Raw genomic sequence first — 17,552 nt, forward strand, 5'->3', positions numbered from 1 at the left:
ATGCCCCATTTACCTGAAAAAAAAATCACCCCAAACCATCTGAGCAGCCTCCAGAGCTGCTGTCCTACAGATGAGTGATAACCTCACAGGGTGGTCACTGCACTTCTCTCTCTCTCTCTCTCTCCAGGTCACTGGCAGAACATCAGCAGTGACTGTGTGAAATTCTCCAGCTGGGATGTGCTCAGGGAAATAATATATGTGGCAGGACTGTGAGGGGAAAATGCTCCTGTTCTGCATCCCTCTGCTTTCTGTTTCCAGCACAGTGAAATCCTGAGCTGGACTGACTGGCAGATTGTGGTCTGGCTGTTCTGTCTTTGTAACAAACCCCATGGGTGACCAAGATGTCTGTTCCTCCATCCTCCTGTCCCCCACTGGACCAAAATCCATTTACAGGAGATTTATCCTTCACCTTTCTCTTAAGTATTGCTTGTGTCATCAGCACTTGTAAGAGAAAACAGGAGCTGAGGTCTTGCCAAAGAGGAGGAGTCTTTCAGGTCTCCTTTTGGAATGTCTCACATGCATGGCAGCTGCAGTTGCCCAGGATGCTGAGGCTTGAGTTTGCTGACCCTTAAACTGAAGGGTTGCACTGGAGCTCAAGTGGTTCTCTGCTGCACTTTGGTGTAGAATTAAAATGTTCCCAGTTTTGGAAGTCAGAAGAGGCAGGAGCAGGACTAACTGGATGTAGTGAAAAACTAATAATGTTTCTCTGAAGTCCAAGGAATTGTCAGTTGCCAAGGTACAAAAGTGGCAGTGATGTTGCAGGGCAAGTGAAGGAAGCTTGAGGAATCTCTTGCATTCACTGAATCCCAGCATGGTGGAGGCTGGAAGGGACCTCTGGAGATCATCCAGTCCAACCCCCCTGCTCAAGCAGGGGCACCCACAGCAGCTTGCCCAGGAGCACAATGGCCAGGTGGGTTTGGAATCTCTCCAGAGGAGACTCCACAACCTCTCTGGGCAGCCTACTCCAGGGCTTCAGCACCCTCACACCAAGTAAGTTTCTTCTCCTGTTCAAATGGAACCTCCTGGGTTCCAGTTTTGCCCCTTGTCCTGTCACTGGGCACCACTGACAAGAGTCTGGCCTCATCCTCTTGCCTCTCACAGGTCCTTTAGCTCTTGCTGAGCATTGATCAGATCCCCTCTGGGGCTGCTCTTCTCCAGGCTCAACAGCCCCAGGGCTCTCAGCCTTTCCTGCACACAGAGATGCTCCAGGCCCCTCAGCATTTATGGAGCCTCCACTGGGCTCTCTCCAGCAGTGTGCTGTCCCTCTGGAACTGGGATACTCAGAACTGGACCCAGTACTCCAGGTATGACTTCACCAGGGCAGAGCAGCTGGGGGGAGAACCTCCTTTGACCTGCTGGTCACACTGTTCTGAGTGCACCCCAACACTCTTCTTAATACCAGCAGCCAGGAGCATGACTCTCATGTGACACTCCTCATCTCCTATGCCAGGGCTGTACTGGCAGGCAGCTGCACTCTTCACCTTGACTTGGGTTTAAGGAATAAAGAAGTATCTTTTGATTCACTCCCTTATTCTTCCCACCTCCTCATCTAAGAGGCTGCAAAGCTGCACAGGTGAAGCAAGTATTGGACATCAGTTTCTTGAAATACAGGTAATTAATTCATTAATTAGAGGATATTAAAGACTTCAGCTGAAGACAAGAGATGAAAGCAATCATAGCCACAGGTTCTTAAGGCCAGGCTGGATGTGGCTCTGAGCAGCCTGATCTAGTGGGAGGTGGCCCTGCCCATGGCAAGGGGGTTGGAACTAGATGATCCTTGAGGTCCCTTCCAACCCTAGCAATGAATTTATGAATCATCCTCATGATGGATCAGTCAATTCATTGTGTTGTTCTGTGAATCCTTTTAACTGATGTTTGAAAACCTGACAGATTGCAGGGCTTCCACTTCTCCTGGGACGCAGGACACCGATCACCCACGTGGAAGAGAGGTGGACAAATGAGGTGGGGCTCTCCCTCCAAGGGCAGAGCACCTGAAATTCAGTGGCATGACTAGGTTCAATTCACTCTCCAAACATGGTTGCCATTAAATATCAATCATTTTACCACATTTTTTTGTAACCTGCATGTTTTAAGTTACCCCACTGGCATCCTTTTTTCGTACCAAGGCACCCTGGAGCTATTTGAAAGCCAGCTGCAAGCACAGTTCCAAGGGCTGGAGCTCCTCTGCTATGAGGCTGACAGAGCAGGGGTTGTTCAGGCTGGAGAGGGAGCTTAGAGCTGCCTTCCAACAGCTGAAGGGATCCTACCAGAAGGCTGGAGAGGGACTTTTCATGAGGGTGTCTAGAGACAGGACAAGAGGGAATGGTTTGAAGCTGAGGGAGAGAAGGGTTAGACTGGAGCTTAGGAAGTTGTTCTTCAGTACAAGGGTTGTGAGACTCTGGAATAAGCTGCCCAGGGAGGTGGTGAATGCCTTCTCCCTGTGGGTGTTCAAGGCCAGGTTGGATGAGGCCTTGAGCAGCCAAGTCTAGCTGAAAGGTGTCCCTGCCCATGGCTAGGAGGTTAGAGTAGGTGATCTCTGAGGCCCCTTCCAACCTAAGGCATTCTGTGATTTCATGAACCACATCTAAAAGCAGACACAAACAAAAGCCACAGCATTCCCTGTGGGTGTGAGCTGGAGACAGAAGGATGGGAAGAAATCTGTCTGTTGTTTGACCAAAGAGGGCTTCAAGGCCAAGCAAACCCAGCTTCAACCTGGAGAGGGCCCTCCAAAGTCTTCAGTCTTGTCTCTTGTCTCCTCAGGGTGGTCAAGTTTCGCCGCACCGGGGAGAGCGCGAGGTCGGACGAGGATGGCATCTCAGGAGAGCACGAGATCCAGATTGAGGGTGTTCAGACAGGGCTAGAGCCTGTGGAGCTCGAGGATGGAGCTCCAGTGCCAAAAGAATTTGCCAACCCAACTGATGGTGAGTAGGCTTCTTGGTTTTGCCTGTGAGCAGAGCGGTGTGGCCTCTCCGTGGCAGTCACGCTGCAACCGAGCTGAGTGCGAGTTAGAGAGCAAAGGAGGAGACCATAACACCATAACACAGGCAGATTGCTCCACCTGAAGATCAAGGGTTTGCTGCCTCTGAGGGATGTTTTGTGTGGTTGTTTTTATACCAGCAGCAGCTCTTGTTAAGGAGCTGTGTGTCCAGTTGTCACCACCTCTCTCTTACAGGAGGTTTGAGTTAGTTCCCTTTACAACTCCTAAAGCCTCACCAAGTTTACAGGAGCTCAGTGGCTCAGCTTCAGGGCTCAGCATGAAGCTTTGGCAGTGTTCCAGTCTTCTCCTTGCCTACCAGACAAGAGCTACAGGCTGAATGTCTATCCCATTCCATTCCATTCCCTGGCAGGGAGGTGCTGGCTGCCCTGAAGGTAACCCCACTGAGAAGTTGTTGGTTGTTGCCTTAGCACATCCTCTTCCAGGATAACTATTTTCCTAGGGAATGATTTATTATCATAGTGCTGCAGCAGGAAGCCAGAAGAGCATGGAGTGAGCTCACTGCTTTCCTCAAAGCACACCAGTGAGGGTCAGACCCTCAGAGATCTGTGGAATTTCCGTTGGCACATCACCCAAAGAATTCCAGGTGATGCCACAGCCCAAAGTGCTGAGCTTTGGTGCCAGCACTTCAGGCATCTGGGCTGAAGTCACCAACTGAGCTCTTGTGGCATCTCTGCTTCCTTGTGTCAGATTTTGTTTGACTTCCTTTTGATTTGTGGTTTTGCCTTTTGCTTTGTGAGGCATCAGAGGATCATTTTGATTGGGAAAAGCCCTTGAGGCTCATCCAGCCCAACCATTCTCTAGCTCTGCCGAGGCTGGTGCTAAACCATGGCCCTCAGCACCACATCTCTGCCTCTTTGAAAGCCTTCTAGGGATGGGGGTTCAACCACCTCCCTGGGCAGCCTGTCCCAGCCTTTGAGAGCCCTTTCAGTGAGGAATTGTCTTCTGATGTCCAACCTAAACCTCCCCTGGGGCACCTCGAGGCCATTCCCTCTTGTCCTATTGCGTGTTACCACCTCCCACCTCACTCTTGGCCAGCTCTTAGCTGGATGAAGCTTTGTTGGGGCCAATCTACTCTTAAACACTGCTGGAAGTGTTAAAACTTGGAGGCTTAAAATTGATTTCAACAGTTTGAATATCCAAATGCATTTTTCTTGTGTGTGCTGCCTATCCCATTTTGCTCTGGAGCAGAGGAATCTGAGCTGTCTTCAGACAGAGCGAAGTAATGAGGTCATGGCAGTGTGTGGGAAAACAGGAACCATCAGCAGTTTCAACAAGAGCATGTTTGAAGATATGTGTGTGTCTTGGAACAGATTCTTGATTCCAGTAATTACAGTTTGACTCTGTGCAGCAGAAGGTTCTTCTGCAGCTCCCAACACTTGCACAGGGCTGCTGCGGTGAACAGCTCATGCACCTCTCCCCAGAGGAAGCTGCAGTTCAGAGGCTGGTGGAGTCACTCCCAGTAGTAAGAGGCTGAACATGTGCTGGAGTCACTGGTACTGTGTGAATCTGTTGGGGAGCAGCTCTGGGTGTAAGAGCCTGGAAGTTCTGGTGGACAGCAGGATGGCCACGAGCCAGCAGCGTGCCCTTGTGGCCAAAAAGGCCATTGGCATCCTGGGGTGCATCCAGAAGAGTGTGGCCAGCATGTCAAGTGAGGTCCTCCTCATCCTTTACTTTTCTCTGGTGAGGCCACATCTGCAGTAGTGGGTCCAGCTCTGGGCTTCCTGGTTCAAGAAGGTCAGGGACTTGCTGGAGAGGGTACAACCAAGGGCTGCAGAGATGCTGAGGGCACTGAAACACCTCTGTGAGGAGGAGAGACTGAGAGAATTGGGGCTTTTTAGGCTGGAAAGGAGTATCCTGAGGGGGGATCTGATCAATGCTAATCAATACTTCAAGGGTGGGTGCCAGGAGGATGGCACCAGGCTTTTTACAGTGGTGCCCAGTGACAGGACAAAGGCTAACAGGCACAAAGTGGAACATCAGAAGTTCCATCCCAACACGAGGAGGAACTCCTTAAATGTAAGGGTGCTGGAGCCCTGGAGCAGGCTGCCCAGAGAGCTGGTGGAGCCTCCATCTCTGGAGACATTCCAAACCTACCTGGACACAGTCCTGTGTGACCTTCTTTAGGTGCCCCTGCCTTGGCAGGGGGGCTGGGACTGGCTGATCTCCAGGGGTCCCTTCCAGCCCCTGCCATGCTGTGGTTCTGTGATCTGTGAATGAAACACTTGAGGAGTATTTAGGATTGTTATGGCTTTAGCACAGCTCCCAAAGGACACAGAGATTTCCCTGAGCAGGGGCTGTGTGAAAGCAGAGCAGCTCTCTGTTGGATTATATCAGAGCTCAGTTACTAAGTGCTTGCACTCCCAGAAAATGCTGTCTCAAGGGATGGATCTTACCAGAAAAGAGCAAACTTCTGGACTGGAATTCCTTTCTTTTCTAGATACTTTCATGGTGGAAGATGCAGTGGAAGCCATTGGCTTTGGAAAGTTCCAGTGGAAGCTCTCCATTATTACTGGATTGGCCTGGGCAAGTAATTGTATCAGGGTCACCTGCATGATCACCAGGTAGAGAAGCTGAGTGGTTTCAGAGAGTGGAGCCATTCTCTCCCCAAAACCAAGTCTCCAAACAGAGAATTGGCCAGTAAAGAAGGAATTTCACTTGGAATTCTAAACTGACAGCTGGACTCATAGTTGTTGGGGGGGGGGGAAGGGGGTCTGGGGGGTGGGTAATGAATTGGTTCCCCTGGCTTTGAGCTTCTCACAAATCAGGGCTTGCAAAATCATTCTGCTTCCCTGCCTCAAATGCTTGTTTGGAATAGAAAGGGCACTGCTCCTCCAGAGGCAGAGCTTAGTTGTTCATGAGGTGATTTTGCAACATCCATCCCATAATCTCTGGTTTCTGGATTAATCAATATTATTGCAGCCTCAGCTTCAGGTGAATGGCAGCTGGGTACTTCCAGTGCAGAGAAAGACAGGCTTTGCTTTCACTCTGCTGCTCTCTCTGATCCACTGAGTACATTTTGGGGTGATGATGACCAGGCTTGTTCAACATCTTTGTGGGTGCCATGGGCAGTGGCATTGAGTGCACCCTCAGCAGGTTTGCTGATGGCACCAAGCTGTGTGGTGCAGCAGACAGGCTGGAGGGAAGGGATGCCAGCCAGAGGGACCTGGACAGGCTGGAGAGGTGGGCACAAGCCAACCTCAGGAGGTTCAACAAGACCAAGGGCAGGGTCCTGCAGCTGGGTGGAGGCAACCTCAGGCACAAATGCAGGCTGGGCAGTGACTGGCTGGAAAGCAGCCCTGAGGAGAGAGACTTGGGGGTGCTGGGGGAGGAGAAGCTCAACAGGAGCTCTCAGTGTGCACTTGCAGCCCAGAAAGCCAATCAGCAAGGGAAGTGTGGCCAGCAGGGCCAGGGAGGGGATTCTCCCCCTCTGCTCAGCTCTGGGGAGACCCCACCTGGAGTACTGCCTCCAGTGCTGGAGCCCCTATTACAAGAGGGATCTGGAGGTGTCCAGAGAAGGGCCAGGAGAATGAGCAGAGGGCTGGAGCTGCTCTGCTGTGAGGACAGACTGAAGGAGTTGGGGCTGTTCAGTCTGGAGAAGAGAAGGCTCCCAGGTGACCTCATGGTGGCCTTCCAGTATCTGAAGGGGGCTACAAGAAGGCTGGGGAGGGACTGCTCAGGATCTCAGGGAGTGATAGGACTAGGGGGAATGGAATGAAGCTGGAGGTGGGGAGATTCAGGCTGGAGGTGAGGAGGAAGTTCTTCCCCATGAGAGTGGTGAAGCCCTGGAATGGGTTGTCCAGGGAGGTGGTTGAGGCCCCATCCCTGGAGGTGTTTAAGCCCAGGCTGGATGAGGCTCTGGCCAGCCTGATCTAGTGTGGGGTGTCCCTGCCCATGGCAGGGGGGTTGGAACTAGCTGATCCTTGTGGTCCCTTCCAACCCTGAGTGATACTATGATACTATGATCTCTGGAGCCTGCATTTGCCAGGGTACAATCTCCTGATCAGTGACAGGGAATTTAGATCTACTGCTGATCTGTCAATAGAGTCATAGGATGGTTTGGGTTGGAAAAGCCCTGTAAGATCATCAAGTCCAGCTGTCAACCTAAGACTACCATGGCCACTAAACCATTTCCCAGAGTGCTGTGTCCAACAGTAGCCTGGTTTGGATCAGGAATAGTGTGGCCAGTAGGAGCTGAGAAGTGATTGGGCCCCTGTACTGGACACTGGTGAGGCCACAGCTCCAGTCTTGGGTTCAGTTCTGGGCTCCTCACTCCAAAAAGGGCACTGAAGGGTTGGAGTGGGTCCAGAAAAGAGCAACAATGCTGGTGAAGGGTCTGCAGAGCAGGGCTGGGGAGGAGCAGCTGAGGGAACTGGGCTTGTTTAGCCTGGAGAAGAGGAGGCTGAGGGGAGACCTCATTGCTCTCTGTGACTCCCTGACAGGAGGTGGCAGTGAGGTGAGGATTGGTCTCTTCTTCTTAGTATCAGATGATAGAAGGAGTGGAAATTGTGCCAGGGGAGGGTGAGGTTGGAGATGAGGAAAAATGTCTTTGCTGCCAGAGTGGTCAGGGATTGGCACAGGCTGCCCAGGGAGGTGGTGGAGTCCCCATCCCTGGGGGTGTTCACGGTGAGGCTTGATGGGGCTCTGGGTGACCTGATCTAGTTGAGGGTGTCCCTGCTGACTGCAGAGGGGCTGGACCAGACCTTTAGAGGTCCCTTCTAACCCAGGTGATTCTGTGCTTCTATGATTCTGCACACTGTGTACCTCCACCGCTCCTTGCAAACTGAATGGAATAGAATGGAATAGAGTGGAATAGAATCAACTAACCCATGGCACCAAGCACCCTATCAAGTCTCCTCCTGAACACCTCCAATGATGGTGACTCCACCACCTCCCTGGGCAGCCCATTCCAATGGGCAATCACTCTCTCTGTGTAAAACTTCCTCCTCACCTCCAGCCTAAACCTCCCCTGGCACAGCTTGAGACTGTGTCCTCTTGTTCTGGAGCTGGGTGCCTGGGAGAAGAGACCAACTTCTGCCTGTCTACAACCTCCCTTCAAGGAATTGTAGAGAGCAAGAAGGTCTCCCCTGAGCCTCCTCTTCTCCAGGCCAAGCAACCCCAGCTCCCTCAGCCTCTCCTCACAGGGCTGTGCTCCAGACCTCTCCCCAGCTTTGTTGCCCTTCTCTGGACACATTCAAGAGTCTCAGTGTCCTTCTTAAATTGGGGCCCAGAACTGGACACAGGACTCAAGGTGTGGCCTAACCAGTGCTGAGCACAGGGCAGAATGACCTCCCTGCTCCTGCTGGCCACACTGTTCCTGCTGCAGGCCAGGATGCCATTGGCCCTCTTGGCCGCCTGGGCACACTGCAGGCTCATGTTCAGCCTACCATCAACCAGCACCCCCAGGTCCCCCTCTGCCTGGCTGCTCTCCAGCCCCTCTGCCCCCAGCCTGTAGCCCTGCCTGTGGTTGCTGAGGTGCAGCACCTGGCACTCGGATGTGTTCGTTTCGCTTCCAGAGCGCCACAGAGCAGAGACCAATTGAATCCCGAGAAGGTTTATTGGCTGCTGTATGAATCCTCATTTTCAGGCAGTGACTGATTGATGTTTTTGTTTCTTTCTTTCTTGTTTGTTGTTTTTTTTCCCCCCACCCTTCTAGATGGCAGATGCTATGGAAATGATGATTTTAAGTATCCTAGCTCCTCAGCTTCATTGTGAGTGGCGATTACCGAGCTGGCAGGTTGCGTTGCTCACATCGGTAGGAAAACTAACTGACAGCTCCTGTGTTCTGTAAGGGTTTTTTTCCACTCCTTGGGATTCACACACCAGGCTTTCTGTCCCAGGGTGGGGGGGAAAGCTGCTCCTGGCCTCTGCCAGAGTGCTTTGGACTCAGGAGAATAGGCAGGTGAGAGCTGCAAGAGGCAGAGCGTGAAGGAATGAAATCCAGGGAGCGCCGAGGACGTTTTGCAAGTTCCCTGTTCAGTGCTTCGTGGAACTGCCAGGAATATACAGCAGTTGACTCAGACTCCTCCTAAGAGTCAAACCATTTGGTTAAGAGGGGTGAAAAAAACACAACCCAAACCACCAAAAAAAGGTGGTTGAATTCTGACTAAGATGGTTGAATGCTGACTATCTCTCTCCCAAATCTTTCTCACCCTACTGAGGATCTCTTGCCCAGAGACTGGGAGGGGTGAGAAGCAGCAGGCAGTTGATGTTTGAGGTGCATCACTCAGAGATCTTTGCAAGCCAAGTACCTCTTAATGTGGTTCTTTGATGCTGGAAACGTGCAGTGCCTGTGGGGATAAGGAAACTCATTTCGCAGCCCTTCCCTCCCTGTCTCTGTCACTGCTGTGTGGCATCTGCTGGCTGGCCTTACATTTCTTTCTCCTTTTTAGCTCTTGATGCCATTGGTGGTTTGTAACTTGGGCAAAGGGCTCAGTGGATTTCAATCAGTTCAGATCAGATCCTTCCCTCCCCCCCCCCCCCCCCCATTTGAAGGAGGGTCTCATTCCCTCTCTCAGCCCAGTACAATTCTCTTCTTGGTGAGGAAAATCAGAAGGAGAAGGGGACAGTGGACATGAAGCAGAAGCTCTGACAAACAGAACTGCTTCTTACCCTGCTTCCTGCTTGTCTGGGAGCTCCTTGCTCAGGCAGAATCCCTGTGGGTTTATGTGCTGGTGGGGGAGATGCTCTTGGGTTTTGCCACCAGCAGGGTTGAGTTTCTCTCTGCATGCACAGAATTGCCTCTGCTTTTGGTGTCACCTCAGAAGAGGCTACAATATATTTTCTCTGACACCTCCATCTCTTTTTCCAGGCTTTCCTAAAGCTGTAAGATCTAATTTTATCCCCATTTGAATTGGAGACAACCTGCTGAGAATGGCAGCAGGAGCTGGAGGTGAGCAGGCTGAGCAGCACTGGGCTCCTCAAGCAGCTCTGTCTCACCTCAAGCTACACTGATCAGCTTTTGTTCATGGATCTGTTTGATGGAACTGGGGATCTCAGCATCTTCCAGGGCTGGGCTGCCAGTGTGTGATACCAAAGTGCACATTCTGGTTTGCCACTGGATGGGTCTTTCAATTGCAAAGCTGACTTAGGGCTACCTCTTTGCTTCTCCCCTCCAACACAGGCACTTGCTCCTGTGTCCACTTGCCTGACCCCTAACCAGTGGTGGAAAACTCCCAGTGAATCCTTGCTGAGAGGATAACTTTGTGGGTTGTGGAAACCCTTCAGCAAACCCCAAAAAGCCCTAAACAAGACAATGATTCCCATTTAGCTGCAAGCTGTGTTCTCCAGTCACTTCTTAGAATTCATGGAATTCATAGAGCTGTGTCAGCTGGAAGAGGTCATCAGCTCCAACTGTCAAATTAAGATCACCATGGCCCTCAAACCATGTCCCAAAGTGCCATGGCCACAGGTTTCTTGATCATCTCCAGGGATGGTGACTCCACCACCCCACCCTGGGTGTTCCACCAAGTTCTTACACTTATCAAAAGCTCAAAACTCTTCAGCACTGCTCTGATTCAGCAGCTCACAGATGAGCAGCTGAGGTGCTGACAGGTAGCCTGGCAGAGATTTGGGGAGGGGGTTGTGCTGTGTTTAGATCCCTGAGTTGAACAAAAGGAAGGGGAAATGGGCCCACCACTGGAAGAAGCTGAGAGACTTTGGGTTAAGCAGTCTGCTGACACTCCTCTCCCTTCCTGGGCAAGAGCAAAGTGACTTCTGAACACTCTCACTCTGTGGGGAATTGTCTTTAATGGCCTCTGCTGCAAAGGAACTGCACCCAGACCCCCCTGGCCGTTTTACTCTGGTGTTAGAGCTGGCATTTTCTGCTGGCACTGTTGTGTTCTTTTTGCTGTCACATGGAAATGGTCACTTCCCTTCTTGTTAAGAGGAAGATGTTCTTCTGGTGTTTGGCAGGTGGTGTTTGTGGGGATGATGTCCAGCTCCACCCTCTGGGGAAACATTTCAGACCAGTATGGGAGGAAAACAGTAAGTCTGCAGCTCCTGCTGGAATGTGCTCTGATGTGTCTGCCATCTGCATGCTTCAGTGCATGAGGTTCACAGGTGTCACAGCCCACATGTGTGAAGCACAATTAATGGAAGCTCAGGAGGTTCAGCAGGCAAGTGTGGGGGTCCTGCCCCTGGGGAGGAAGAACCCATGGCTTAGGCTGGATGGTAGGAAGAAGTTCTTCATAGAAAGAGAGATTGGCCATTGGAAAGTGCTGCCCAGGGAGGTGGTGGAGTCACCATCACTGGAGGTGTTTAGGAAGAGCCTGGATGAGGCACTTGGTGCCATGGTTTAGTTGAGTAGATGGTGTTGGGTGATGGGTTGGGCTGGATGATCTCAAGGGTCTCTTCCAACCTGGTTAATTCTGTTCTATTCTAACCCCCCTGCACCAGTATAGGTGAGGGCCTGACCTGCTGGAAAGCAGCTCTGTGGAGTGCTGGTGGACAACAAATTGCCCAAGAGCCAGCAATGTGCCCTCATAGCTATGAAAGCCAATGGTCTCCTGGTGGGTGTGAAGAAGAGTGTGGCCAGCAGGTTAAGGGAGGTTCTCCTCCCACTGTGCTCTGCCCTAGTGAGGCCATTTCTGGTGTATTGTGTCATTTTCTGGGCTCCTCAGGTCAAGATAGACAGGGAACTACTGGAGGGAGTCCAGTGGAAGCTGCCAAAGATGCTGAGGGGCCTGGAGCATCTCTGTCAGGAGGAAAGGCTGAGAGCCCTGGGGCTGTTGAGCCTCGAGAAGAGCAGCCCCAGAGGGGATCTGCTTAATGCTCAGCAAGAGCTAAAGGAGCTGTGAGAGGCAAGAGAATGGGGCCAGACACTTCTCAGTGGTGCCCAGAGACAGGACAAGGGGCAATGGGCACAAAGTGGAGCCTCAGAGGTTCCACCTGAACAGGAGGAGAAACTTACTTGGTGTGAGGGTGTTGGAGGCCTGGAGCAGGCTGCCCAGAGAGGTTGTGGAGTCTCCTTCTCTGGGGAGCTTCCAAACCTCCCTGGCCATTGTGATCCTGGGCAAGCTGCTGTGGGTGCCCCTGCTTGAGCAGGTGGGGCTGGACTGGATGATCTGCAGAGGTCCCTCCCACCCCCCACCATGCTGGGATTGTGTGTGGTTCAGCAGAGCCAGAAGTGACCTCCCATAACCTAACAGGAGCTTGAAGCTCTGCTGTACATTCTGGTTGTGTTACAGCAGAGGCTCTCTTTCCCTCCTGCTTGTTTGTTCACCCAGGGCCTGAAGATCAGCGTGCTGTGGACACTTTACTATGGGATCCTGAGTGGGTTTGCACCTGTGTACAGCTGGATCTTGGTGCTGAGGGGCCTGGTGGGCTTTGGCATTGGAGGAGTGCCTCAGTCGTAAGTAAAGAGTCACAAGTCCAAACTTCCTCTTTTCTCTTGCTTATCTCAAGTGCTTATCTCAAATCAAAGCCCTTCCTCTGTCCACTTGTCCCCAACCCCTTTCATTTCAAATGCTTTGGAGCCCAGATGTTGAGCTCTGAGCAGGCTTTGGAGGCAGCCAGTGCATCCCTGAGGTGATTGGCAGTGGCTTCTGTCTGCACAAGCTGGGTTCCTCAGTGGATTATGTGCCTTAAGGCCTTCTAAGCTTCTCTCATTCCCTCAGGTAAACCACAGTGAAAGTGAGAGGCCCAAAGAGCCCACCTGGAAGTGGATAAAACACAGCAGGCAGCATTTTGGAGCTGTCCTGAGCACTGTGTGGCTGGACTGTCCATAAGGCATGATGAGGTCTAGTTGTGAAGATGGGTCACAGAACCAGAGAGTCACACTGAATCACAGGGAGGTAGGGGTTGGAAAGAACTTCTGGACATCAAGTCCAGCCCCAATGAATCCTTTAGGCTACAAAAGTCATTTAGGATCAGGTGAAATCATTGACCCAGCACTGCCAGGCCACCACTAAACCATGGCCCTCAGCACCACATCTACAGAGCTTCGGAATCCTTCCAGGGATGGGGACTCCACCACTGCCCTGGGCAGCCTGGGCCAGGCCTTGACAATCCTCAAGGGGAAGAAATTGTTCCTCATGGCCAACCTAAACCTCCCCTGGGGCATGTTGAGGAAATTTTCTCTTGTCTTATCACTTGTTCCTTGGGGGAAGAGACCAACCCCCACCTCACTCCAACCTCTTTCAGGGATTGCAGAAAGCAATGAGGTTTCCCCTCAGCCTCCTCTTCTCCAGGCTGAACAACCCCAGGTCCCTCAGCTGCTCCTCACCAGCCCTGTTCTCCAGACCCTTTGCCACCTTTGTTGCCCTTCTCTGGATGTGTTCCAGCACCTCAGTGTCCTCCTTGGAGTGAGGTGCCAAAAACATGGCCTAAACACTTGCATTTAGAGGCAGAGCTGAGCCCTGCCTCTTGATTGCCAAACTGCAGGTTATGGTTCAGTCAGAGCCTGAAGGTTCACCTCTGAACCTGAGCTGGCATTCCATAACCACACCAACCTGGAGCACTGAAGACTCCTGGATGGCTCAGACACATTTAGCAGGAGGCAGTGCCAAGACAGTTCTCCATTACTCTGTCCCTCCACTCCCTGAAGAGGAGGACCACTAAATTTTCCACCTGGAATAAATAACTCTGCTGTAGGCTTTTAATTCTAAATGGAAAGAGAAGAGCAGAGCCCTTCTCTCTCTGTGCAGTCTTTTATCTTTGTTAATAATTGATTCAGTTTTTGCCTTTTGCCCCATGGAGGTGCTGCTTCAGAGCAGTCAGAGCCTACCTCTGATTGATGGCTCCTGGGCTGCTTCACCAGGCCAATCAATAGCCTGTCTTTCCTCTTGCCATTCCCAGATCAAAGGTTCAGAGCTGAGAGGGAACATCAGAATGTTATTAATTTGCTGCTGCTGCTGCTCCCCTGCCCACCTTCAGAAGCTGCACAGCAGTGTGTGTGAAACAGGAGAGTCCTCAGCCTGCTGTGTGTTGACCAGCAGTGAGGCAGCTCCTGCCAGGCAGCTCCAGCTGAGCACAACTGCAGTGAGGCAGGAGAAGAGCAAAGACCAAGATTCAGGCTTCATAGTGCTCTGCGCTGCAGAAGTGTTAATGCTGCTCACCAGGGCCCCATGTGAGATGACTGTAGCCCAGCTAGTGGATAATCCACAGCCTTGGCAAGGCCTGGAGCAGGCTCCCCAGGTTGAATCTCCATCTCTGGAAGGGTGTAAAGGAGGCAGAGATGTGGTGCTGAGGGACATGTTTGGCACCAGGCTTGGTGGAATGGAATGGAATGGAATAGAACTAACCAGGTTGGAAGAGACCTTTGAGATCATTGAGTCCAACCTCTCACCCAACACCATCTAATCAACTAAACCATGGCACCAAGCACCCCAGCCAGTCTCTTCCTAAACACCTCCAGTGATGGTGACTCCACCACCTCCCTGGGCAGCACATTCCAATGGCCAGTCTCTAACTTCTTCCTACCATCCAGCCTAAACCTCCCCTGGCAAGAACTAGAGAGTGGTTGGACTCAACAATCTGAAAGGCCTTTCCCAGCCTGGTTTCTTTCTGATTTGCCCAACTAAAAGGATCCAAATTATTTTACACCAGAAACAGGAGCAGACCTTGAGAGTAGTCACCTCTTGGAGGTAAATCCAAGGGGTGAATCCAAACCTGCTGAGTTTCAGTTCACCCATCAGAGAGTAGAGTGATGTGGAGTTCTCTGAGCCAGCTGTAAAGCTCTGAAGAAGCACTTTACCCAGCAATGTGGAGTGCTGGTTTGCTGGCCTTGAGCACCTCCAGGGAAGGGGGCACCCTGCAGTCAAAGCTATTGGAAGCTCTCTTGTTGTGCTGGTGGGGAGTGTGCCTCAGGGTGCTGACATTTCAGCTCTCTCATTGTCCACTCTTCACAGGGTAACCTTATATGCTGAATTCCTTCCAATGAAAGCCAGAGCAAAATGCATCTTATTAATAGAGGTGAGTGGCATAACTGCATGTGCTGGTCCCTAGAGGGACAGATTCTGCTCTTGGATCCATCCTTTCCATCCTCCTGGCTGGAAATCTCACATGCAGACACAGTCAAAGTCAGTGTGGAGCTGAGGCTGCCCCCACACACTGGTACTAGCTCAGGTCCCAGAGCAGCATGAAGCATCCTTGTAATGCTCCACTCCTGGTGTTGAGCCTGGAAATGAACTTGCACCCATAAGTTCCTGCTGTTAGCAGGAGGAGGGAGGACACTTGGGTGTCTCCTCATTTCATGGTGAAAGTCATCTACAGCTCAGTCATGGCTGATGGAGAGCTGCCTGCTCAGTAAAGGCAGGGCTAAATCCAGCTCCCTCTGTTCAAGCCAAACATAACAAAATCACAGAGAGCAGCAGTTTGCCCTCTAAATACTTGGAGGCAATGTTCACAGCCCTTTAATGGATGGTTGAAGGGTCAGAGAAGAGCAGAACTGGCTCCCTCAGTCAGTTTGGAAGGAACATCCCTGTGCAAAAACCTCATAGATTGATAGAATGGTTTGGGTTGGAAGGGACCTTGAAGATTATACTGACCTGAAACAGCTTCTCAGTGCAGAAACAGTCTCCTGAGATAGACCTGCAGCCACCTGATGAGTCCTTCAGAAACAGAGGTCAGTAGATGAATTACTCCTTTCTGTAGCACTTTGGTTCTGCCTCAGTTTGGCTGCCTCTGAGCACCCCTGGGTCAGAAATACCTTCTGAGTGTTAAATCATCAGCCAAGTGGGGGCAGAATCATAGATTGATAGAATGGTTTGGGTTGGAAGGGACCTAGTTGGAAGCTCATCTAGTTCCAGCCCCCACTGCCATGGGCAGGGACACCTTCCACTAGCCCAGGTTGCTCAAGGCCTCATCCAACCTGGCCTTGAACACCTCCAGGGAGGAGGCATCCACAGCCTCCCTGGGCAGCCTGTTCCAGTGTCTCAGCACCCTCATGTAAAGAACTTCTTGCTAATATCCAGTCTAAATCTGCCCTCCTCAAGCCTAGATAATCTAAAGGAGAATCATCCTGTGTGGGTAGGAGGTGCATGAGGAGGCCAGCTCCATGATTTCCTGAAAAGCTATCAGTGGCTTCCTTCACCTGCAGGCCAAATCCTGGGGCTTTGGTAGCTTGGAAAGGAAAACAAAGAGCACAAATCTCACAGTGGTAGCTGGGGATAACACTCACAGACAGATAAATCACAGACTCACAGAATGGTAGGGGTTGAAAGGGACCTCTGGACATTACCCAGTCCAACCCCCCTGCCAAGGCAGGGAAACCTAGAGAAGGTCACACAGGACCACATCCAGGCAGGACAGTGTGCCCAGGTGGCCAAGAAGGCCAATGGCATCCTGGCCTGGATCAGCAATGGTGTGGCCAGCAGGAGCAGGGAAGTTATTCTGCCCTGTGCTCAGCACTGGTTAGGCCACACCTGGAGTCCTGTGTCCAGCTCTGGGCTCCTCAGTTTAAGAAGGACATTGAGAGACTTGAAGATGTCCAGAGAAGGGCAACAAGGCTGGGGAGGGGTCTGGAGCACAGCCCTGTGAGGAGAGGCTGAGGGAGCTGGGGTTGCTTAGCCTGGAGAAGAGGAGGCTCAGGGCAGACCTTCTTGCTCTCTACAACTCCCTGAAGGGAGGTTTAGCCAGGTGGGGGTTGGTCTCTTCTGCCAGGCACCCAGCACCAGAACAAGAGGACACAGTGTCAAGCTGTGCCAGGGGAGGTTTAGGCTGGAGGTGAGGAGAAAGTTCTTCTCAGAGTTGTTAGCCATTGGAATGTGCTGCCCAGGGAGGTGGTGGAGCCCCCATCCCTGGAGGTGTTCAAGAGGGGATTGGATGTGGCACTTGGAGCCATGGTTTAGTAGCCATGAGGTGTTGGGTGCCAGGTTGGACTGGATGATCTCTGAGGTCTTTTCCAGCCTTGTTGATTCTATGATTCTACCATTTTGCTTAAACACCATGTGATGAGTCTGTTCCCTATGAGGAGCTGCCTGCAGTTGAACACAAGTGCCTAGGGTCAGTGCTAGGATTGCAGCAAGGAACCTGTCAGCTGCTGCCACCCTTCAAACCCCTTCGGACTCCTGGGCTGCGCCCATCCAGCGGTGCAGACCTGAAATGTCTCTCTCCAGCCACCCCTGGAGAGCACAGCTGGGAATGTGAGCAGCAAGAAGACCTTAAGAGCACCCTTCAGCCTCCTTTGGTGACTCTTTCTTTTCCCTTTGGCAGGTCTTTTGGGCCATTGGGACTGTGTTTGAAGTCCTGCTGGCGGTGGTGGTGATGCCCACTCTCGGCTGGCGGTGGCTGCTCATTCTTTCTGCCCTCCCGCTCTTGCTCTTCGCTGTCCTGTGCTTTGTAGGTATTCTTTCAAAGCCAAACCTGTGTCCCACCCACCTGCCACTCCCCTCCCTCATTCTGAAGCCTGCTTGGAGGAAAGGGGTGACAGCGTTCAGCCCTCTGTTGCTGTCTCCTTTAAAGCATCTGCCCCCGGCGACACAAACGCTGTCGTTTCAACAGGGTGCTGGGAGAAAGGTTCCAGTGAGAGCTGGGTTTATGTGACTGTAATTGCTGGAGGACAATGGTGGGCTGGAATTTTGTGAAGCCAAATCAGGCCTGGAAAGCTCTCTCAGTT

General features: G+C 51.9%; 1 protein-coding gene across 1 annotated transcript in view; it reads left to right on the forward strand.

Annotated features, from left to right (window-relative positions):
• Nucleotides 1–17,552, forward strand: part of SVOP (SV2 related protein) — a 32,808-nt gene that overhangs the window by 3,192 nt on the left and 12,064 nt on the right. The window contains exons 2-8 of the mRNA XM_054173002.1: nt 2,761–2,921; nt 5,436–5,521; nt 8,652–8,750; nt 10,910–10,981; nt 12,223–12,347; nt 14,845–14,908; nt 17,150–17,275. Of these exons, the coding sequence (XP_054028977.1) occupies nt 2,761–2,921; nt 5,436–5,521; nt 8,652–8,750; nt 10,910–10,981; nt 12,223–12,347; nt 14,845–14,908; nt 17,150–17,275 (733 nt within the window). The remainder of the gene's footprint in view (nt 1–2,760; nt 2,922–5,435; nt 5,522–8,651; nt 8,751–10,909; nt 10,982–12,222; nt 12,348–14,844; nt 14,909–17,149; nt 17,276–17,552) is intronic.

The sequence above is a fragment of the Dryobates pubescens genome, chromosome 25 (assembly GCF_014839835.1).
Source record: "Dryobates pubescens isolate bDryPub1 chromosome 25, bDryPub1.pri, whole genome shotgun sequence".
Lineage (NCBI taxonomy): Eukaryota > Metazoa > Chordata > Aves > Piciformes > Picidae > Dryobates > Dryobates pubescens.